We start from the raw sequence: 23667 nt of genomic DNA, 5'->3' as shown, positions 1-23667 counted from the left end.
TGTTTTCTGGTTCCACGCTAGAACCACTATTTAAATAAAGTCCCCCCCTCCCAAAGGCAAAGGAGCTCCCAACACCTCCCTCCCCAACTCCTGTTGGGGCCCTGAGCCAGAGGTGCCTATCGGTCAGGGCATAGGCCAACCTCATGCCTCCGCTGTCCCTCCTGCACGCAGGCCCAGAGGTCACAGGTGTGTTAATCCCCTTGGCACCTACCTGCTGGCAGTGAGGAAAGCAAGGTGAGTTTCCTCCCCCACCCCCAGCCTGCTCCAGCACGGTCATGATATGCGGACTGTAGTTCAGAGACCCCCAAGCCCACGCTCTCAACTGCATACCCAGCAAGGGGAAGGGCCTTGCCAGAGGCCACCCAGCAGGTCAGGGTGGAGCTGGAGCTGTTCCTGCCTTGCAGCCCTGAGAGGCCAGCTCTGCCCTGGGGCAGTTGGGAAGAAGGCAGGTCCACAGGAGACAACTCATGAGAAAAAAGCCCAATAAACGGAGCCATCACTAGCAACTTGGAGCCTCTGACCAGGAGAGGAGAAATAGATTGACACCACCCGAGACATAAGAACTTCAGTTACAGCCCAACAGACCAAAGTCAGACTTACGGAAGGACGCCAGAAGTCAGCAAGATGGATGGAAGGCCCTTTACAGACCATGTAGTCCACCATTTTACAGATGGCAACACTGAGGCCCAGAGAGGCTCAATAACTTGGAGGCAAGGATGAGGCAAGGAGAGGCCAGGGGCTCCTTGCCCCCAGTCCATGAGCTGCTGCAGGCCAAGAAGGTCATCCGAGGCTGGCCTAGAGAGTGGCAGGGGGCAGGGGAAACCACCAGCTCTGGGGCCACACCCATCACCCTCACCCTCCTCCTAGTCAGGGCAGCAGCAGCATCTCCCTGCGAGAAATTATACGCTCATCTCCTCCAAGAGCCACCTCCAGGGCTCATCCTGCCTTCTGTCCTGTGGGCCACAAGGGCCAGAGTGGGCCACGCTCACTCCACAGGAATTCCACGGTGGCCCCTCTCAGCTCTGCAGTTTGTCCAGGAGAAGCTGAGCTACCACGGCTTCCTGAAGTTCTAGCGGCTGGGCAAGCGATGCAGCCTCATGTCCTCCTTCTGGATGTGCTCGTAGCAGGACTGGCGGGAGAGAGGCGAGGCTGAAGCCAGCTGGCCTGCCCGCTTCAGCCACATGCACAGGCTCTAGGGCCTGACACTGGGGTGCACCCACCTCCCGGGCCTGGACCACTGTGTCTCCAACTCAGCCCTCAGCCACAGTCTGCAAGGAAATGGGTCCTTCCCTCTCCTACTGTGCTCAGGGATGCAGCCTGGAACACACTCAGCCCTAGGGATCCGAAGGCCGGGATGCACTGTACCCACCTCCCCCCACCCAGCCCCTTTTAACAAGGGCAACAGCAGTGGCTCTGTGAGGACCCTTCCCATGGAGACACACAGAAGCTGTGAATTTGAGCTCATCCCCATGATGGTGTCTGGGGTGAAAGGGGTCTGCCTCAGTGGCCAGGGCATTTCTACCTGGTCCTACCGTCTCTGTCCCTCACCTCCAGGGCCGTGAGCAAGAAGTCATACAGGCCTCCTGTGTGGATAGGGGCCATCATATCACGGATCAGGTGGATCTCGGCTCCCAGGTGCTGGATTCTGGAGAACCACCGCCACCACAACGAGAGGGAAAAGGGGACCTATCAGGGACAGGCATCCAGCAGCCGGGAAGGAGCTCTGGCCTGGGTGGCTGGACACCTGGGGTGTAGTCCCTGCTCTGAGTCTGGCACCCACAGGACCCTGGGTGGGCCTCTCTGGGCCTCAGCTTTCCCATGTGTACCAAAAAAGGCTGTGTCCATAAACCCCCATGTTCAAAGACTTTGGAGTATGTCTTGGTTGGGGCTGGGCAGGGTGGGGAAGGAACCTCCTGCAGCCCACCCCCAGCTGGGGCTCACTGGGCACGTGACACCACGTAGATGAGCAGCGGCAGCAGGTCGTCCATGGGCAGCTTGTGCTCCTGGCCGAGCACCCGCGACACAGTGGCCTCAATTTCCCCATATGTCCTCTCCAGCACCTCCAGCTTCTCCCAGGGGTCCACCGTGGTGCTGCAGCAGGGTAGCTGGCTCCAGATCAAGGCCCTCAGGTCCAGTCCCAACCAGGGGCCCCAACAAACCTGCCACCCACGCCCACCCGCCCTGGGGTATGGACTCACATCATCTTCTGCAGACATTCTGTGGCTGACAGGAAGCACTTGTCTCTGACCAGGGAGTATCTCTGCGTGGTTGGGGGAGTGGGTTAGATGAGGCCGCAGCCCCCCAGCTCTGTCACCTCCTCTTTCCCAGGGTCAGGGCTGGCCCCTGAACCTCTCACCACCCACCCCTTCCCCATCACTGGCTTCAGCACAGCTCTGACCAGAGGGTTGAGTGACCCAGGGCAAGTCACAGATCCAATGTAAGCCTCAGTTTACTCAACTGTAAAGTGGGGTAAATGGTCTCCAGGAAGCTGGGAGGATCAAAATGGAAAAAGAAGTTAAGAATCGTAACAGCCAATGGTCACTGGGTGCCACCCAGTTCTATGCCAATGGCTCTTGAGTCCCAGGGCTTGTTGAAACACAAATTCCAAGTTCACTCCCTGAGTTTCTGACTCAGGAGGTCTGGGATGGTTCCAAGAATCTGCTTCACTAACAGGCTCCCAGACAATGCTGATGCTGCCAATCCAGCAAACACACTTGGAGAACCAATGCCCCTTGTGTTCTGGCCCACATCACCCGACAACAATCACATGAGATAGTACTAGTACTGCGTCAGGGACTACTTCTACAGATGGGAAAACTGAGGCACGGAGATCAAGTATCTCACCCAAAGTCATACAGCCAGTAAAAGGGTGGAACCTATGCTTGAACCTGGTCACTGGGCTGTACACTCACCCACATGGGAAATCAGAACAGTGCAGAAAGCCTGCCATCTCCTCCCTCACCCACCTCTGCAGCTTCTGACCAGTGACCATGAGGCAGAGAGCTGCTCAGAAGCCTGGGCAAACCTGGGGGCCCAGCTCAGGCTCAGGCCTCTCTCCTGGGCAAGTAATGGGCCCACACTCTCACCTGATTGGTCGTCAGTGTGAGGTCCTTGAGGGGCCAGAGGTGCCTGAAATTAAAGCAAGATGGGAAGCTTTGCCAGGACCAGGGTGTGGGGTCTGAGGTCAGAGGGCAAATTCCCTGCACCTCCATGTCCCCCAGGAGGGCTGAGCAGGGGAAAGGGGCAGGGGATGCACAATGGCATCTGGGAACGGTTGTGTGAAGCCCAGGCAAGAGGAGGGCAGGAGGGATTCCCTGAGAGGGCAGCCCTCCAAGCACCCCCAAAACACGAGTGGGACTGGGACACAATGAGGAGACAGAGGGGCAGTGCTGCAGGCCAGGGGACCCTCCTGGGCAAAGTACTGGGGGTCAGGCCAGAGAGCTCAGTGCTGGAGACTGCTCCAGGGGCTCAGTGAGCTGGCCCAGGCTGGCGAGGAGTAGCGATGCCACGCAAAGCAAGTAGAGCCAATGGAGCAGGGAGGCCAGCATGGAGGAGGCGGCACTGAGGCAGCAGGAGGGGTGGGGAGGAGGGACTCTTGCAAAGCCATGGACAACCAGGTCTCTGGGCTGGTGCCTGATCAGATACAGGAAACACTCACCACATCAGAAGGGGAAACAAGGTTTTTTAGCAGGAAGGGGAGTGGGAAGCGCCATCACCTTGAGACAAAGGGAACCAGGTGTGGGAGGAGAGAGTGCGTTCATGCCCTCAACATTGGTAGTATCAATGGATCAAAGGGGCATGGAGGAGAAAGAACATTTTGATGACTGAGGGTGGAAGGGAGGCCCTGACCTACTTCCGGAACAGTCCTCGGTTTCCCCTTGAGGATCTCCCCTCTCCCACTCTCAGTCCAAGAGCTGGGAGCAGCCGACCTTGCCCCAGCCCCAGTGGTAGATATTGAAGCCAGCCTGGCCAATCTGGGCCACAGCCAGCATTCGGGGTACATTCAAGACCCCAGCCAAGCCAGGGAGGAACTTCAGAGGCTCTGCTGGAAAGGTTGGGAAGGAGACACCAGCTAGCTCCCTGTGGGGCCTGAGCTGGGAGAATATAAACCTCGAGTGGCTGGTGCCATATTTGTCACCATATGGGGGAGCCAGAGACAGCCCAACAGAGAAAGAGAGACGTTGCTTCCTTTATCATGCAGCTGGACACTCAGATCCAGCCACACCTTAGAACTTCATGGGTACACGAGCCAATTAACCTCCCCGCTTTTTTGCTGAAGACAATTTGGGTTTGTACCCCCTGCTACACAAGAACTCTGGCAAATGTGGCATGGTAGGGAGGCTTACTTCTGTATGTCCAGGAACTCAAGCAGCTTGGTGTCGGGGAAGAGGCTAAGGTTGGCAATGCCCTGGCTGTACAGGCTGTCCTCCCTCTCATGAAGAAGCAGGTAGAGAGTGAAGAGCTCCGAGTAGAAGCTGGGCAGGACAAGGGGTAGCACCAATCTGTGCACCTGCAGGTCCCTGAGTGAGAGTCACCAGGACAGGTAGGGTCAGCAGCGTGGGCGTGGGGATCTACTTGGGCTGCCCCTCAAAGAGCCCACAGAATTCATCGTCCCACCAGTGTTCCTGCCTCCAGCCTCCTCCATCCCAGAGAAAACCCTTCCCAGCCTGTTCTTAGTCATTTCACAACCAATTGTCATCTGTGACTATGTCACGCTTTCACTTGACTTTGAGAACCAATATGGCAGCTGAGGCAAAATTTTGATCCCCATCTAATTGAAAGCAAAACCAGGGCCTTGATAGACGAGTGACCTACAGCAAAGCTCTCAGCAGCCGTTCCAAGCTAGTCCAGTTCTGCCTCCTAGTTTTCTGTGCTTCCTAGGACTCAGGGGGAAGTTCTCCCTAATGTCTAACCCCATTTCCCATGCCTCCTGCAATGCAGTAACAGAAAGACCTCTCTGATCAGGATCTCTGGGCCTGGAATCTGAAGGCAAATTGTAAGGTTTGGTCTCGGGGGACTGGGGAGACAGATTTAGCGACCCACTTAATTCCTGCTCTGTGTGACCTCAGGCTCAGCCCCTGCCAGGCCTCAGTTTCCACATCTGTGCACAGGGAGAAGGAGGTGCCTGAGGCAGCTGCTCACCCTCCATACGCTCAAGAGATGAGGGTGGGATAACATGTTTAGAACAAAGATGCATTTGATGCACTATGGCAGTGCCCCTCCCCAGGTTGCTCAAGGAAAAGAGGTCATGGATCATTCTGATTCTTGAATGGTCAATGAACAATATTTGGTCAACAGCATGAACCCCTAACATTTCCCAAGAAATACCCTTTTCCCCTGAAGGAGGGCCCAGAAGCAAAAGTATAAGGACTCCCAGGACCCGAGCCTGGCTGCACCAGGGCAGAGAAACCCACAGACCTAATGGGGGCAGTCACCTTGTCTCTGCATCTTCATCTTTCTCTGGGGCCTGGCCCTTGCACTGTAAGGCAACCTGCAGCAGACCCCTGCAAACCAAAGGGAGGGGCGGTGTGGTTGCCATCTCCCACAGAATGGGAGTCACCAAAGGCCAGGCAGGTGGGCTCCGCCCCCAGAACCATGGAACCTGAGGCCTGCAGAGCCCAGGGGCCCAAACCCCAGCAGTGAGGAGGTTGGGAGTACGGGATGTCCGCCTGAGTGTCCTGGAACCCTACAACAGAACTAACTGCAGCATCTAAGGTTTCAGTTTATAGCGTTTGACGAGGTCACAGCTCAGCCAGGACAGGACAGGAGATGGTGTCTGAGCCCAGGTCAGGCTCAGCTTGCAGTGGGATTAGAGTTCTCCTGGGGTCAGGGCTAGCCCAGGGCCTGGCTGGGGCTTGGACTCTGGCTGCAGTCAGGCCTTGCTATCACCTCCCCACCCTCTAACCCCTATGCTCACCAGCTGCATATTAACCAACTCACCCTCTGTTTCTCTCTCAATCCAGACCCAAGGCAAAGGCACCCTTCCTACCCAGTGCACCAGGCAGAGCTGATGCTTGGAAAGGGCAGAGCTCCCCTTATCCCCCACCCTGGGGTCACAGGGCAGTGGTTGTCCCCATGTGACACCAAGCTCACCTGTAGGCGGCCCAGAGTTCCTGGGCGTGCTGCTTCACCTCCTCCTGTGCCAGCCCCTGAAGGTGCTTGTTGGCCCCAATGCCTGAGTATGTGGCCTGGAAGGTCAGCATCAGAGTCCGGAGCAGCTTTCCCAGGGGATGCAGAGAGTTGTTCAGGGCCTGGGCAGGGGCAAAGGCAACAAAGAGATACTCAGCACCGTGGGCTGGAGCACAGCATGCTCACACAAGACCCCACTTCTCAGATGGGAGCACCGAGGCCCTCTCAGCAAGGGCCCACAGGCAGGCCTGTCCCCTCTGGTCAGCACCCTCCCCTGGAGCCCTTACCTTCCTGAGGCACTGCTGCAGGGCCTCGGGTGTCCGATGCTGCAGCAGCTCCTCCAGGATGTCCTCCATTCTGGCTGCGTGGTCCTCGGGGTGGGTCCTGGGGCACCACACACACACACACACACACACACGTCTCTCACCCACGCCCAGGCCTGCCCCCTCTGGGAAGCCTTCCTCCCCTAGCCCACTCAGAGCCCCACTGACCCCAACACTGAGCTCTGGATGCCCTATGGGTGCACACGCCCACGCATGCCTGGGCCTCACCTCTTGCAGCACAGGTACTCCTGGGACTTGCGCAGCTCCCTTGAGCTCTGCACGTGGAAGCCCAGCAGGGCCTCCTGCAGGTCTCCAGGGCAGCCGGCTTGAACAAAGTCCTGGAAGGGGCCATAGACGCCCTGCCAGCGGCTCTCCACAGGGAAGACGCCCAGGCCCAGCTGCCTGCGATGGAGGCAGTGGGGGACATGGATAGGGATGGAGCCATGCTGGGCAGGACCCTGTCCAGCCCTTGGAGAGGTGGGGATATCCAGCCTGGCCCAGAGTCAGGGCCCAGGTGGGGTGGATGGAGTGGGGATGCAGAGCGGCCTGACCTCCAAGGCTCCAGGAGGAGAAACGGGAGGCAGAGAGGGTCAGAGAGAATCTACTCCACGGTAGAGAAAAGAGACAGGGGCACACAGAGCACTGGAAAAGAAACAGAAAGATCTGGAGAGCTGAAGGCCAAGTCCAGAGAGTGGGGTCTTGGCCTAAGAGAGACCAGGGCCCAAATCCCAGGACTCCCCCGCCACGGGACCCCGCTCTCCCTCCTACCACACCTGGGTCCTTCCTGAGCTTGATCCTGTCTCAGCCAATAGGCCTAGGGGTCTGGCCATGTGTGTGTCTGGTGCAGTGTCTAATGGAGCACTGCTCTCCATGTATGCTCATAGATTTTCCTACACCTGCACCCGACCCGGGCTCACACCCCTAGGGTTTGCAATCCACTTCTAGCTCCTGCTGTCAGGGAAAAGAAACATGCAGGGACAATGTGTCAAGTAGTCAACATGTGAAATGCTGGCTGGCACCACACCTCAACAGATATAGTAAGAGTCACCACTTGAACAACGGTTTTCCAAGGAAGAACTCTGTCCCCATAGGGAAGAAGTCCATCCCCTTCTCAAATACCCCAGGACAGGGACAGTGATTCCACTTAGTAAGTTTCCTTCTTTACCCTGGCTGCCAGGGAACTCAGAGCCAGGCTAATGCTTGATTATAAGGCCTATCTGCACCTCCCTTTCTTGTAAGCTCAACTCACACTTTAATTTTCTCTCTTATTCTTGTTTGTTTTGTTTCATAAACTGTCTTGTACCCTTCCTAGAAAAAAAGCAGGGTCTAAGCAAAGCCTACACATAGTATTTTTCTCCAGTTTTGTGGCATGTGGAGTTACCGTCACATAGCCCTTAATTCCAAGAATCTCTGACAAGGGTTATATGACCTGAGCTCTCTGAACTCTCCAAAGAGCTAAGAGGAGGTACAGAAAAGCCGTTCTAATGAAACCTGAGTCTTTAGGGTAGAAACACAGACACACACAGACACCCCCCCCAAAAAGGCTTCAGAATATAGAGGCCAGATGGTCAGTCTCTCACCTCTTGCGGGTACTGCCTGGATCTGGAGGGAGGGCAGCTGTGTCCAGCACACCCTGGGTATGCAGTCCTCTCCCTGCCCCACTGCCAAAAGAGCCCTCCAGGGTGAAGCCATTAGGGAAGGTGACCTTGCCCTGGAAGCCGGAAGACAGATGCAGAGATGTCTGTCCATCAGTCTGTCCAGGTGCCCTTCCATCCCATCATGAAAGGCCTCATGCCTGTCCATCCCGGGTCACAGAGGCTAGAAACTGATGGATAGCCTTCCCACCATCCATTCAATCTGCCCCACCCCAAGGGGCTCATAATCCTCCACCCCTGCAGGAGCCCCTGCCTGTGCCCACAACCAAGGGGCTCATCTCTGAGGCAGGAAATGGCAAGCGAGACAGAGGAGGGACTCACAGGTCAGAGTGGGGAGGACCACCACTGGGTCCAGAAGTAGGCAGAGGCCTAGGGAGGACATGAGGTGTTACCAGCCTTGAGGAGGGGCAATTCCTTGCTGCATGGGACTGTCCCATTCACAGCATTCCTAGTCTCCATCAATTAGATGCCATCGTACCCGCCAGTCAAATAGCCCCCACATTTCCAAAGGCTGCAGCAGGGATACAACCGCCTTCTGCGAGGTCAGCTCAGGCAGAAACATAGTGAAGGACAATGCCTCCAGGGGCACCTGCCCAAGGCACTGATGGTGGTGGTGGAGGGGGTGGATCCTTATCCTGGGGGCCAGGAGGGGACACAGCCAGGAGACCACCAGCACCCTCTGCACCCAAGGCAAGCCTACCTATCCCCTCTTGACTCGCACCCGATCAAATGACACCTCCGCAGCAGGGAATGGTCGTTGCACCCACCCTCTAGATGTAGTGGAGATGGGAGAGGCCCTCCCTTACCTGCTCCACCTACCCTCAGCACTGGATCCAAACAGGGAGATAAAAGACCCCGGCCAAGGTCTCAGCAGGGAGTGGAGTAAGGTCTCAGTGGCTCTCACCTTCCCCACGAAGGTCAGGTCCCTGGTGAAGGTGCCCTCATACAAGGAGTCATCTTCAGAGAGAAGGATTCCTGGGCCCTAGGGAAGGAAGTGGGGAGGGTAGGAGCAGTGGGTTAGGAAGGGCCAGAAGACTGGCGGTGGGGAGGGGAGGTGGGCAGTGACCCAGGGGCAGAAGGGTCCTGAGCCCTGACATACCTCCCAGGACTGTGCCTAGGTGGGATGCCAGCCCCTGGCCTTCTGAGCACTGAGCACAGGGCCCATGGACCTCGACCCTGGGTTACCTTGACCGACACCCTGGGACCTGGCTCCTCCCCTCCAGCAGCCTCTCTCAAGAAGCCTCCTGGGGGACCATTCCTTCCCACCTACAGCTCAGGAAGTACTGGGCTTTCCCTGAACCATACCCACTTCCCTGTCACTGACCCCGGGGACAGTGGAGCTGATCAGGCTCCTGTGCTGCATTGGCTGCCAGGAAGCTCAGAACCAAATGGGATACAATTCATGTTCTACTTATTTCTGAATCTATTTTATGTGCCTATTCTTACCTTTCCTTCCTCCTTCAATCCTTTCCAGGACAAAGTATAGATAAACAAACAGGCCACAATACCAATAACAGCCATCAGGCCAAAACCTCACTATGTGCCAAGCACCTGGCAGGGTGTGGGTGAGGCAGAAGGTGAGGGCTATGCCCAGGTGCAGGAGACCTGGGCTTGAGCCTCAGTTCTGACACTAAACAGAATGCGACATTGGGCAGGTTCTCTGACCTCTCTGAGCCTCACGTTTGTCATTTTTACACTAGGGACAATAACATGACCTCAGGGCTACTGGTAGGATCCCATGAGATCATGTTAGGAAGCTGAGCCCAGAGCTAGACACCCAGTTAGGGGTCTATAAACATGGGTAGTAGAGGCTGCTGGCATCCTCATTACTATGCACTTCACTGTTGCTATTTTAGTGAGTCATTACGGTAAGTAGTTCACCTGAGCTGCTGATGGGAAAACTGAGGCCGGAAGGGGCAGGGACTTGGCCAAGGCCAGGGTAGGTAGGTGGCAGAACTGGATTCCTGCCCAGGTTCTGGCTCCCTCCAGCACGTCGGAACCCCGCTTCCTGCCCCATCCACCCCTGACCAGTCTCAGTTCAGCTTTGGAACCCCCAGAGCAGGGAAAGGATAGCTCAGGACACACGTGGGTCACTGCACTCACCACCATCTTGTCTGCCTGGAAGGTCCCCTGGTAGCAGAAACCTGCCTGGGTGACCATGACCCCTGGGCCATGGCGCTGGTCAGCCTGCCACATGCCAATATAGCGCTCACCCCTGGGGGAGGAGAGAGTAGGGCCAGAGTTGGATCAGAATTTTCCCATGCACCTTCTGTGTGTTCTGCTGGCGTGGGACCGGGGTGGCGGGCAGGGGTCAGATAAGGAGCAATGACACGGCCTGAATCCACTCAAGTCAGACATAGGGCAGGTGAGGTGAGGACCCGCAAGAGGAACGAGGGTGGAGGAGGAAGGGAGCCTGCCTGGGGGAGGGCATCCTGGCAGGCTTCCCGGGAGAGGTGGCAGGAAGGACAGATGCAGTAAGGGTGCCATTTAACATATGCAAAGTCATTGAGGTAGGAGTGTACGATAGATATGTGGGGACATTCAGTGGTCTAAAAGGCTGGGGTGTACACAGGTGGCATGGCAGGCATGAGGTCAGAGGAGCAGGCAAGGCCTCAAACATCAGGCCAAGGACACTGGGCTCTGTCTCAGCCCAGAGAGCCTGGAAAGGCTGTGATCCTTTGACAGGACCAGATCAGGGGATCAGAAACTCCTCTCTGAAAGCTCAGGGAGGGGCCAGAGTGGGGGGGCTCCTGCAGTTAAGGTCGGGGTTCCTCATCCTGAGCCTCAGAAACAACCGAGGGAGGGGAAAGAAAGTGAGGGGCTTCAGAGAGACTCTGGGGGACAGACCCAGACAGAATGGATCCAGTGATGACAGGGAACCCGTGCCCTGAGGCATTTGGTCTGTGAGGGCCCTCTCTGCCCCTCAATCCTGGTGCGGGGCTGCAGAGCATTCACCTGTCGCCGTCCTCCTCGATGCCATAGCCACTCCTCTGGCCCCTCTCCCAGTGGCCCGTGTACCTGCAGGGCTGAGGGGTCTGCGGGGTGCTCTCAAGGACCCCAAATCCATGCCGCAGGCCTTCCTGAAAGTAGCCCTTGTACACCTCGTTGGTGCTGTACCTGGGGAGGGTCACCAATGGCTGGCCCTGCCTCCCAGAGGACAAGCCTGTCCCACGAGCCCGTCCTGCCATCAGGCCAAGGGTCACTTACTCACAGATGCCATAGCCGCACATGCTGCCTTCCCGCCAGTGGCACTTGTAACAGTCAAACTTATCCTCGGAGGCCTGGGGCACCAGGCGGATGCCAAAGCTGTCAGTGTGGGTGGGCAGGGAGGGAAGTCAGCACTGGGGCCACATCCCTGGCCCAAGACACCTCTCACACCCCCTCCATGCCCAGGAGTGTCCCTGCTCTTCCAAGGGGTCTTCTCAGACGATGGGGAGAATCTGAGAGGTGCTGAGCCCCATCTTGTCCCCAAGGGCCCCTCAGGACACCCCATATCCACCCCAACCCCCATGCACCCTGGGAGGGCCTTCTGGCCCTGGACGACTCCCTTCATGACCTGCCCCCCTCCTCAGGCCTAGTTTCCCCTTTAGGACAGTGAGTGAAGCTGGACCACATGGCCTCCAAGTTTCTGCTTGAGGTTTGGGAATGTAGGGATGGGGCCAGGCTGGTGACAGTGGAGAGGGGTGGAAACCACTCCCTGCCTGCCCACCACACAGTCCCATGTCAGCCCCAGCCTTACCCGTGCTCCAGGCCCTGGCAGAAATCCCCCACATGATTCTGCCCGTCTGGCCACTTCAGGGTTCCTCTGGAACACAGTTGAGGTCCACAGGCATCAGGTCCATGGGCATCAGACCCACCAGACCTTCAACACACACAAGACTCCCAGCCAGCCTCCGCCGCAAACTCTCCGAAGCCTCGATCCCCCTTGGACTGGACTCTCTGCCCCAACTCGGCCTTCTTCTCTGAGCTTTATGACCCCACATGGGCTCTCAGCCCTTCTCTACTCCTGGCACAATGGCCCCAGCAACCTCACAGAGTGTGCTCCACACCCAGCAGGGAGAGCTCTGGAAGCATCCAGGTTGCCTTTTTCCCTTGACCAACAGGAAGCTCAGAGCTAACCTTCAAGCTCAAGCCAAGTGCTAGTCAGCGGGGTTTCTACCATCCTTGTCTCCTCCTCTGACACAGCATTGCTTTTTCTGTGTTTTTGTTCATAAGCTTCCTCAAGCCCTTTCTGGAAGCAGGCAGGGTATCAGAAACGAGTGGAATGCCTGCAAGCGTAACCTTGGCGAGTCCTTTCTGTTTTCTGGGCCTTGGTTTCACCAGCTGTAGCACAAGTTGGGGTCACGTTCTTCAAAAGCCTATCTGCCTGTGGGGTCGTGTCGACCTGCAACTGAGGCCAGGTTCACCCTAGAACCTGCCCTGAGGCCTGGGGAAAGTCATGCCAGCCTCTGGGCCTCAGCTTCTGCACCTATAAAGGGGGTGATAACACTCCCCCAGAGCATTCTTGTAAGGACTGATGAAGACAGAATGTCTGCAAAACATTTCTACCACCACCAGACAATGCTATGTAGACACTAAAGTTTTCTTCCACCCGCCTGAGAACAGAATGGTAACCGTGGGCCCTGCAGGTCGGCTTCCTGATGTCTGCCCCACGCTTGGTAGCCTCACTGCCATTAAGACTGTATCTGGCACAAACCTACAGTGGGCCAGGTCCTGTCCGAGAGGACTTAAGAGAGACTCTGGGGGACAAACAGAATTCACCACAGTGGGTAACAGCCTTTGGTTCATGCCCCAAGGCAATGAGGTCCATAGGGGTCCTGTCTGCCCCTCAGACTCTCAGGAGGATCCCTGCCTTGCTTGGCCCAGAGCCTCGATCACTCACTTGCCATGGGGCCTGCCCCAGTACCACTCGCCCTCATAGGTGGCCTGGCTGAAGCGGCCCTCTGCACGGAAAGTGTATGCTCCACAGCGGCAGGTGGGGGGTTCAGAAGGCTCCAGGCCCGCCCCCAGCACCGGGAAGTCCTTCTTCCCACGCAAGGTCTGGCACACAGCCTGGGTAACCTTCCACTGCCAGGCCACCTGCAGGGGGACAGGGAAACACAGGACAGGCCACTGCTGCTGGAGGCAGCCCCTCTAGGAAGCCTCCTGGGGCGGCATCAGGTATCACCCTACCCACACCCCACTCTTATCACTTGCGGGGACCTCCAACAGCTCCCGTGCTGCTCCCTGGGGCCTCATCCAGACCTGAATACTTGTTTGCAGCTTCGGGCCTGCCCAGAGAGGCCAAACAGAACCTTCGAACAGGTCCCAACCCTGGCTTCACAGAGAAAAACACCTGTTCTCTTCGGCATTCTGATGCCTGAGCCCAGGCTGACCCCTGACTCACTCTGACCATGACTCCAGAGGCTTGACATTCCCAACGAGCCTCCAGGGTTGTATACCTGCACCCTCCCCTTACCCTCCTGTCGCCTTCCCTCACTCCCCTGACTCCACTCCCCGAATTCACAGTCTGCCCATGCTCACCCGGCCCTGCGGGTCCTTGGAGCACAAGGAGAACTCTTCCTCAGGCGTGAGGATGTGAAACATGCACCTAGACAGATGGAGGTGATGAGTAGGCCCCAGCTCTGTCCAGGAGGGTGCTGAGGGAGGGCCCAAGTCAGAGCCCTGGGGTGGGCAGGTTTCATGGGGTAGAGGGAGGGAAGGCCTCGGGTGTCACTGGATGGGGGTGCTCACCTGTCCTGCCCAGGTTCCACCCACACCAGCTTCAGATCAAAGGTGTGGACACTGTGGCCCTGGAAGAAGATGGGGCACAGGTGGGCAATATGCTCACCAACTCTCCGGTCTGGCCTTGCTCACAAGCACCAGCTCGCTGGCACACTGCTGGGTGTCCCCAGCATGCTCAGTGCAGCACGCCCAGCACTGAGTCCCACACCACCCCTGCCAGTTCCCCATCTCCAGGGCAGCTCTTCCATCTCCCTTCCCACCCAAAGGCCTGGCCAGAAACCCAGGACCAGCCTCCCGCACCCCCGACATTCTGCTCCATCAGGGCCACCAGAGTGGTCTTCTGGAAATGCAGCGTGGATCTTGTTAGCCCCTGCTGGAAACCTCTCTAAGGTCCCTACGGCTGAGCCTGACACCTGAGACCACACAGACCACTCCCCTCCGCTGCCCAGGCCTCCTCCAGTTTGCGACAAATTTTCCTCAGCCTGAACCTTTGCATGTGCTATTCCTTCTACTTGGAATGTCATCCCTGCTCTGAGAGGCAGTCCAAACCTCCCTTCCTCTGGAAGATTTTGCAGAGTGATCTTTCGCCTGGCAACAGACACAGGTAGAAGCGGCACCAGGCCCAGGTCTGAAGGGGAGGAGGAGTGTGCCAGACACGGGCCAGGACAAGAGAGGGTCCAGCACAGACAACAGGACGTGCCAAGGTCCAGAGGTGGGAAAGGGCTCAGCACCTTTTAGTGACAGTATCTCGTCAGTGTACCTGGAGCACAGAGGGTGAAATCGGGAGTGGAGGGAAACTCAAACTGAATCAAAACCCCAAAACCAGGCTTCAGGAGACACAGGTTTGGATGGGCAAGTAGCATCCCTTCTAGGTCTCAGCCTCCCTATCTGCAGGGGAGTTCCAGGCTGACACTCTAGGGGGGACAGAGAAGACAGTGCTCTGGCTATCACAAGGGCAATACACGTTCAGGGGGAACTAGGCACAGCCAAGGTTATCGGCCACATAACAAATCCCAAACCCTAGTACTGGTTCCCTCCTGACTTCTGTAATGCTGAGCCCAGGCACTGCTGCTACATGAAACTCCTCTCTAGAAGCCTTGCATGTGCCCTGAATGGCTCACACAGCCCTCCTCAGCCACTATGGGCCACCTATGACTGTTGCTTGAGGTTCCTCTCCTATTGGAGGAAGAGAACTAGGAGTTGTCTGCCATCTGCTGAAGGACAAACTGACAACTGTCTCACTTTACAGATAAGGAAACTGAGGTGAAGACATTTAACAGGGATACCAGCTGTGGAGAGTTGAGACTGGAAGGGCCCTTCTCCACAGCCCACACTCCTTCAGGGATGGCTCCACCTGCTGCCCCCACCCTAGCACTCTGCCTTTCTTCCCCTATCACCTCCCCAGGCCCAAGTTCTTGCTCCCAGCCACATGTCTCTCTCCTACGCCTTTTTTCAACCAGACCCCAGACCCCCACTGTGACCCCAAGACCTTTGGCCAGCCCCACCCTACCTGTAGCAGGACAAGGGCATCATCAAAGAGCAGCACACGCTCTGCCCTCAGCGGGGTGACCGTCACAGGTATGTCCTGGCTGTCTTGCAAGAGTCGGTGAGCAGGGGTACAGAGCACATCCTGGTGAGGCAAGGAGGGAGGTGCAAGGTTCAGGGACCTCTGTCCTGGATGCTGCCGGCCACTCCACTGCCCGCCTCTGCCCCAGGCACCTCCCCCAACACTCTGAGCATCTCCTGGAGGCTCCCAGGTCAGTGATGGGCACTGGGGCTCCAAGGTGTGGTGGTGGGGTTCATTCCTGGCTATATTCAGCAGCACAGCACAACTTCTCTTGAAGCCTTACTTTGTCCTCCTCCACCCCATCTCAGGCCACGGCCCCAGCCAAGACCCCATCAACTCTCACCAGGGTTCTACAATCCCTGCCTCTCTCTGGCAATTCTTGTCCCCTTCACTTGTCCTCCTAATTCTCTGCACTGGGCCCCAAGCCTGTCACGCCCTGTCAGAGCACAGGGGACTTTCCCTCCTGCAGGGGCAATACAGGAAGTGACTTGGGGGTGCAATCATTCAGTGACATCCCAGGAGAGAGGGTCAGTTCTGCTGACCACTCTTCCCCAGAGCCAGACACTCACATCCCAGCCCAGGAGGTACTCAGCAAATGGGTGAGGATGGCTGGACAGGGGAACATCACAGACACCTGCTTTAGCCACTGCCCCCCCACCCAGGTGGGAAAGCTGAGGCATGGAGAATGCAGCAGGCAGCTCAAGCTACCCAACGGGCCCCTGCCGGACGGCAACCCCTTCCCTCACTGCCCACCAGGCCTCGAGCTCACCCGCAGCCGGTTGCTCAGAGTGTGCCAGAGGGCCTGCGTGGCCATGGCCTGGTCCAGCTCCTGCCTCATGAAGGACTGCAAGTTCCCAAAGACTGTGGCTGTGTGCACCAACAGCTCCTGGGTGGGGTGACGCTGTAGGAGGACAGAGCAGCCGGGGTGGGATATTATCAGAATCCTCTCTCACCCTGTAATGACTGCCCCAGCCGTGGCCTGGCCCCAGCTGGTCAGGAGGTCTGGGTCTAAGTCTTAAGTTTTCCCTTTTCTCCCTGCCGGCCCCTCCTCTGGTAGTAGGAGGATGCTTCCAGGGGATTTAGGACCATTCGATGACTCCTCCAGCTGGGGCTGGGCCATGTGTCCTCACACCCAGTACATCTGTTCTCTGGGTCTCTGCTGGCTCCACCAGGGCAGGGCCATGTACCTCAGATACCCCAGGGCAAGGACATGTCCCTTCAAACCCCCCAGAACAAGACCATGTCCCCAAGGCATGGCCAGGTCCTTCTCAAACCAGGGTTCCTGAGTAGGCAGGTTCCCTGAGCCAGAGGCCCGTTTCTCCCATCCCTCAGCTTCCCCACGGGAGACAGGCCTGATAACCAGCAATTCCCCCCCACTCCCCGTCACCCCTGCTACCTACCTCCCCGACAGTGTCCCCGAGGCTCAGCAGGAGGAGCACGTACTGATGCACATGATGGGTGAGTGGCTGGCGGAGAGCCTGGACCAGCGCCGTGCCCACCGAGCCCTCTGAGCTCACGCCCGACAGGAGCTGCTGCAGCACCTTCCGCTGGCCCTGCCAGTACTTGCTGAGTGGAGGGAGGGCCACACACCCCTTTACTCTCCCCTCCTCTGTTCCCACACCTGCCACCATTGTCCCCTTGCCCTGGCTAATCCCCCAGATCCCAGGACCAGTCCCAGACCCCAAACCTCTCTCCCATCAGAAAAACAGTGGCTGAGTGACCCTCTTGGAGATTTGGTAGCAGTATCTCAGAGATTAAAGCCCACCCTGAGTAGCAATTAGGAATGCTTCCCTGCCCCAGGGTCACTCCCGTTAGTTGGTATATGGATTCTGCTCACAGCCTCACTAGGCTTCCCTCCCTCTCTTCAGTGTGGATCAGCGTGTAATTGCTAGAGCCAGGATTGCTCAGGATGAGTCCCGGGCTGTGACACTCACTGCTCTGGGGACGTGGCTTCCCCAAGCCCTCTCTCCCAGACACCCCGAACTCAGAGGCCCGCTGCAGCACTCCGTGCTCACCTCCTCCACTTTACTGCCTTCTGAAAGGCCTGCACTGCCACACAGCTTGTGTAGGACTCGATGTACCTGTAGGTAGCACAGGGGACACCCAGCAAGCCCAACCCTCAGCTCCAGACCCAAGCCCCTGCCCTTCTGGTGTCCCCAGATTCCACCCACTGAGTGGCTGCAGCCCTGAGGGCCTGGCTCTGGGCACTGATGACCTTGAGTCTTAACTGACCCAACTAGACAATTCTAACTCCAAGTCTCTTTTCCCTGGGAGGCCACCAGGCTCAGATCTGGGGTGCCTGAGCCTGCCACCAGGCTAACACCCAAACCCAGGGCTGAACCCAAACCTCTGTCAAAGCCCCGACCCAGGAGAATTCCAGCCCCAGCCCCGCCTCGGCCATCTTACTCCAGGTGGACTTGCAAGACACGGTCAGCGCTGTGCAGCAGCAGCAGGGATTCCAGACTGATGGAGTCCGGGTGGCGCAGCCTCTCCTGCAGGGAGTGCAGGCTTTCCTCCGTCACCTCCCACAGCTGCTGGGAGCTCCTGTGCAGCTGCTGCAGGAGATGTAGGCACTCTCTGCCCCAGGGATCTGAGGGCTCTGGAGCTGGGGCAGGAGCACAGCACACTGTGAGGGGAACAGGGCCGCTCCGCCTTCCAGGGAGCACGCAGAGGCCCTGGGTGGTCACCCGAGGGGCAGCAGCACCCCTAGCCCTGGAGCTGCAGCTAGGGTCCCACATTCCTGGGGTCCTTGGGACAGAACTGGAAGCCCATGTGCCCCCTTGAGCTCAGCAAGGGATGGGCAGGCTACAGCAGTGGGCAGCACCCTTGTGGATTCAACAGGGGCATGTGTCCACCTCCACACTAAACAGTAACAACACTGATGACCTAGAGCCACCAAGTACAAGAACCCCCCCGAGTTTCAGAGCTTCCTCAGGTCCAGAATGTGGAGTCCATAGGGTCCTATAGTCTCCTACCATTCACAGATGCACCACAGAGGCATTCACAGAGCCCCCAAGAGGAAGGCACCTGCCCAAGATCACTTCGTAAACCGGGCATCCTGCCTTCCAGTCATTCTCTGGGTGAAAGCAAGATGAGAATTCAGGCAGAGAATCCAGGCCTGTGCCCTGGGAGAGATGGAACATCATCTCCGTTCACAGCAGGTCTGGGCTAGAATGGGGTTCACAGCCAGGTTCCCTGGGGTCCCTTTGAGAAGGAAAGAGCCAGCAACTGGGGGTGAGGGCCCTGGACCCATCCGAAGACACCCACACCAAATGTCACCACTCCCATTTGGAGCTGAGAAAGCTGTAGCTCAGAAGGTCCAACAAGGGAGGACTCCTGTCCCTAGGACGTTTCCTGCATCCCCCACCCTCCCCTCAACTCACCGGCCTCCAGAAGGGGCTGGAGGACAAAGCTGTTGACGCGTGCGAGTGTGGCTGAGAAGACCTCCTCCAGCCGCAGCAGGGCTGCCTCCTCAGGGCTGCACATGGCCAGGGTGCCAGACTCAGGGCCTGAGAACCAAGCACAGATTAGAGCGAACAGCAGCCATGGGAGCAGGGTGCCCTCTCAGGCCATATGCCCAAAAGCAAGGCCCATGACCACCCTACCTCAGAACTGAGCAAGGAGCCCAGGTCACCCCAAAGGGGAGTTTCTGAACTGGCCAGTGACCCCTGCTCATGCCCCACTTGGGCCCAGCTGAGGGGAGCCTGAAGGAGTGAGAAAGAGGGTTCAGAACTGCTAAGGGAAGCATCTATTTTTTACCCAAAAGGCAGATGCTCCTTAAGCCCTCTGGCCTGCCCATTCCTCTGCTCAAACACCCACCATGGCTCCCAAAGGCTCAGAGTAACATCTAGTAGTACTCCGACCTAGCCCTCTCTCCACTGACTCTCTGGAAACAAGGACATACTCTCGGAGGAGCACAGCCTTTATCTCAAGGCCATGGCTCATGACTCCCTGTCACCCAATAGGGCTATGTAGGAGAGGTCTGGGGGAAGTGGGAAATTTCCCACTGGAGCCATGAAGGATGGGCAAGAAATAAAGAGGCAGAGAGGAGGACAAGGCATGCAGGTGGGGAACCATGAGAGCAAAGGCTCATGGGCATGAAGGCCCAGGCTCTGCAGGTAGCCCACCAAGAGCTGCCTGAGTGGCTAACAGAGGAGCCATGGAGGGCCTCAGAGTGGGGGAGTGATGGGATTCAAAGTCAGACTTGGGGACACGGACTTGGTGACAGTTGCAAAGGAGATGATTCCAAGCCATGAGAGGGTGAGGTGAGTGTGGGAAGGAGCCAGACACTTCATGCCCACCTGCAACCTGCAGGATGGGTTCTACTCCAGACGTGGGGGCCATGGGGGTTGGCAGGTCTTTGGACCTCCTGCCCTAGAGAGCAGGACCCTCCAAGAAAGCAGGATCACCTGAGGACACAGCCTCCTGACTGGAGGGAGGGGGAGCAAGGGGCCTGGGTTCAAACCCACCCCCATAGCCAGGCTGCATCCTCCAATCAGACACAGCCCTCTCCTACCAGACCTGGCAAAGGAGGTCATCTGCCCAGATTACGTGACTGTACGTCTCAGGGTTGAGAATTAGAGAGTCTTTTAACCCCCAGACCCTCAGACTCAGCCTCTCTCCGACTCTGACACTCTGAGGCTCTGAGTTGGTTGACCTGGGTGGGGCTGTAGACATAATATGAGGCAATACAGACAGACCCAAAGGACCAAATGCGAAGGGGTCTCATCCCTCCTCACCCAACCCCAAAGACACCAAAGGGCATTCCAGGCCCCTGACAGAGCCTACAATTCCCAGGGAATTGGCTCTGGGGCAGAGTGAGACGAGTGCCTCAGAACTCTGGCCAAGGGCCCAGGCCCAGGCATTCCTGCCCCACCTTTCCTGCTGTTGTTGCTTCAGGAGGGTGAGGCCTTGGGAGGGAGAAGCAGGAAGGAGAAATGGCTGGACACCCAACTGCAGGCTTCTCTTTCTGCTGGCGCCCTGCAGCAGCCCCAGACCCCTGTGGAGGACTGGGGGAGGGTTGCTCCAAGTCAGCTCAGACATACCAGGACAACACAGCCAAGGAGTCAGGGGTACAGCAAGTGAGGCCTGGGTCCATCTGACCCTCACCCATATCTCCAGAAACTGGTTGAATGGAAAGAACCTTGGGAAGTGACCTTTCCACCCTCAGCTGGCAGTCTGTCGGGGTCTGAGCTGAGAGGTGAGGACACCAGCTAAAGGTGGAGGGGGGGAGGGTGCAGCCAGGATGGGAGGTACAGACTAGGAACCAGATCAGGGTGAGCTGGGGACCTGCAGCAGATAACTCACTGTTGGGAGGCCTTGCACATCAGATCCCCGACATTTACCTGGGGCCCACCCCAACCAATGCCACACCCAGGGCGCTCCTCTCCCCCTTAGGCTTCCTCCCCTTGCCCCCATGGGGCTGGCAGAAGCTCCCCTACCCTGGACCCATGGCTCACACCTCAGCAGCTCCCACAGTACCCCCTCCTGACCTCTGCCCAGCTATTCGGCCCTGGCCATGCCCCAGCTTATCCAGAGCCCTGCTCTTCTCTGGGCTTCAATCACCTCCTCTGTGAAATGAAGGGCTGATTAAATCACAGCTTTTCAAACTATTTTAGTCCTCCCTAGAAAGGATAAAACAGTGGAGGGGAGCTCCTCTGGGTATGGGGACCTGCTCTTCAGTCTCCCTTATCTCTCAATGCAGCCTGGGGACCCTGAGGATGAGTCTTACCGACACAAACTGGCAACACTACTCTGGGACCCTTCCAGGTCTGTGGCCCCAAAAGGATCTCTAACCCTAGGAAACCGAGTCACACTGCCCAGAGGAAAGGCCAGGGGTTAAGCATGGCTGGTGAGACGGTGGGTGGGGAGAAGACTGCAGTTGAGGGTAGACATCTGGTCTGGTGGTCCCGAGAGCCTCTGCTCCCAGGCTAGGGAGTTCTGGGGCTTCATCCCGAAGGCAATGAGGAGAGTGAGGACAGGGGCCAGGCCAGGCGTGAGTGTGCCTGAGTGTGTACATTGGCGAGGGAGGAGGAAGAGGTGCTGAACCTAACACCAAGGGGACTTGGCAGGAGTCTCCCGTTTCAAACCCCAGTCCCACCTCCAACCCACTCCTCTCTGGTTAAGGGCATGGCCTCATTACCCTCTCACTCCATCCAGCTCTAAGGTTCCTTAGTAGCAGACTGCACATTTTGTACATATGGGGAAACTGAGGCCCAGAAAGGAATGAGAGGGCCCCGAGACACTAACTATAGAGCATGTACAGGGCTCAGACCCAGGCCTCTGGCTCCCAGTCCCACCAAGCTCACCTGAAAGGCTGGGCGACTCACCTTAGGGCACACAGCAAGTACCTAGGCTTCCCAGGCAGCCTTCATGTTCACCACGGGGCGGGGGGGGTGGTGGTGGTCAGACTGGCTAGTCTTGGCGTGTCCAGGTGAGTCAGCTGCCAGTCCCCGTGGCAATCTAACAAGCAGCCAGACGTGCTCGCTAGCTACCGCTCGCGCACGCGCGCTCGCGCTCGCGCTCTCTCTCTCTCCCTCCCTCCCTCTCCCCCTCCCCCTCCTCCTCCCTCCCTCCCTCCTTCTCTCTCTCTCTCTCTCTCTCTCTCTCTCTCTCTCTTGCATTCTTGGACTCTGTCCATGCTGGGTCCCTCTCTCCCTTGCCTCCTCCAAGGCCTGGCCCCTCAGGCCCCTGGGCCACACCCTGTCATGGTACTCACTCTGTTATTTCCCGGTCTGGACAGGCAAGGAAGTGCTGCTTGTTGTGGAGGCTTTTTCTTGGGCTGCCCTGGAACCCCCTTGATCATCCAGCAAACTCAGTGGTAGGCAGAGGAGGGAGTAGCTGCCCAAGGGAGGGGGCGCTGAACTGTCACAGCTGACGGGTTCCAGCCTCCACCTGGGCCTCTCCCCCCACCCTACCCCCGCACCCTTCCTCTGCCCTTCCGTGGCTCCAGGCTTCTTGTCCTAGACCCCACCCCCACCCCCCACTTTCCCAATCTCTCTGGTCGCTTTTTTCACAGCTTTCCTTCCTCTTCCTGGCCAGGCATACGCAGTCACTGGAATTTCCCAAACATGGGATCCAGTTCCCACCACCAGGCATTTGCCCATGCCGTTCTCACTGAAAGCAACACTAACCTGCGTCACCTCCTCCTGGCAGTCTCTCAGGCTGGGTGAGGCCCCGCGGGGTCGCCCCACAGCCCAGGCCAAGCCCCTGGGCACTGCCCACGTGTTTGTCTGCCCTCGTGTCAGGCACGGGCCCAGGGAGGCTGTCCCGTGGTGACAGGGTAACCAAAGGGCAGGGAGGACGAAGCTGAACCCCGCTGGGAGGGAGGGGCCTTCGGACAAACTCGGACGGCCCGGGTGTGAGTGCTGCCAGGTACTGAGGAGTCATGGAGAGGCGGCGCGCGACGGCCCGAGGGGGCGCGGAGACTAAAGTCCCACCTGGAGCGGGGAGGGGCGGAGAGCAGAAGGGCTCTACCCCAGAGGCGCGACCTCCACCTCTCCCTTACCTGTGCGGCGCAGGAGGCCACGCCGAGAAAGCCGCCGCGGTTGCTCTCTCGCGGACGCCCGCCCCACGTCCGCCCCGCCCCACGTCCGCCCCGCCCCCGAAGGCCACTGCACCCACCCCCACCCCCATCTCCGCCTCGACTCTGAGTACCGCTCCGAGTCGAGGGCTGGGGCCTGCCTGGAAGTAGTGGGGGGCTTGGCGTCCATCTGCCCTGCGCACTAGGGCTCTCCTGAGGTCTCAGTCTGCTGTCTTCCAGGGTCTGAAGTCTCCTGGGACACAGTGGGGGGGGGGGGGAGAAGGAGAGGAGGTGGGAGCTTGAGCCGCCCCTCGCTCCCCCCAACACACACACACACGCACACGCTCTTGCTCACGCCCAGGAGAGCCGGGGTGTGTCTAGGAAGCAGTCTTGGTTTCCTCGTCCCGGCGTGGTCTTTTCCAATCCCCCTCCCCTCCCCCCCCGCCCCCATTCTGACTCCCTGCGGGCCTAGGTGCAGCCCGGTGACCTTCCTCCGCCCGCACCAGTCACAGGGCCCGGCACAAGAGGAGCACCAGGTGGATTCATGAAACCTGTGGCCGAGAGTAGGGTAAACCGAGGCTGCCCCCGGTGGGCAGGGTGTCCGTGGTCAGCGGCCACTCCTGAGTGAGCTTGGGGAAGTCCCCTGCCCGCACTTCTGAGTCTCAACATGGCCCGGTAGAGCGTGAAGCCAGCGGTTGTCTGCGCGCCAGGGCCTGCGACCTTAGAAAAGGTGGAGGGAAGCATTGT

General features: G+C 58.2%; 1 protein-coding gene across 19 annotated transcripts; it reads right to left on the bottom strand.

The window, feature by feature from the left end:
* Window positions 1–507: 507 nt before the first annotated feature.
* Window positions 508–22992, bottom strand: ALS2CL (ALS2 C-terminal like). Of its 19 annotated transcripts, none has more exons than XR_010842604.1 (28): window positions 22906–22981; window positions 22117–22238; window positions 21728–21860; window positions 18782–18907; window positions 17805–18003; window positions 17414–17479; window positions 16799–16964; window positions 16168–16299; window positions 15342–15461; window positions 13841–13899; window positions 13631–13697; window positions 12990–13186; window positions 11847–11969; window positions 11315–11413; window positions 11063–11224; window positions 10211–10322; window positions 8914–9089; window positions 8033–8163; window positions 6681–6790; window positions 6417–6513; window positions 6094–6251; window positions 5436–5504; window positions 4347–4520; window positions 3087–3129; window positions 2199–2260; window positions 1942–2091; window positions 1549–1645; window positions 508–1129 (listed from the first exon to the last, which is right to left on the bottom strand). XR_010842604.1 is itself a non-coding variant. In XM_067044477.1 (28 exons), the coding sequence occupies exons 4-28, from the start codon at window positions 18882–18884 to the stop codon at window positions 1070–1072; spliced, it is 2898 nt and encodes a 965-aa protein (XP_066900578.1). In that variant the 5' UTR covers window positions 18885–18907; window positions 21728–21860; window positions 22117–22238; window positions 22906–22981; the 3' UTR covers window positions 508–1069. The 19 variants fall into 19 exon arrangements, 15 of the variants coding, with proteins under 15 accessions (XP_066900578.1, XP_066900579.1, XP_066900580.1 ...); XR_010842602.1 differs by having other exon boundaries at window positions 1942–2105; window positions 6681–6854; window positions 9012–9089; XM_067044477.1 differs by having other exon boundaries at window positions 6681–6854; window positions 9012–9089.
* Window positions 22993–23667: the final 675 nt, after the last annotated feature.

The sequence above is a fragment of the Kogia breviceps genome, chromosome 10 (assembly GCF_026419965.1).
Source record: "Kogia breviceps isolate mKogBre1 chromosome 10, mKogBre1 haplotype 1, whole genome shotgun sequence".
In the NCBI taxonomy this organism is placed as follows: Eukaryota; Metazoa; Chordata; class Mammalia; order Artiodactyla; family Physeteridae; genus Kogia; species Kogia breviceps.
The sequence above is the reverse complement of the archived record's forward strand: the minus strand, read 5'-3'. Positions and strand labels throughout refer to the sequence as shown.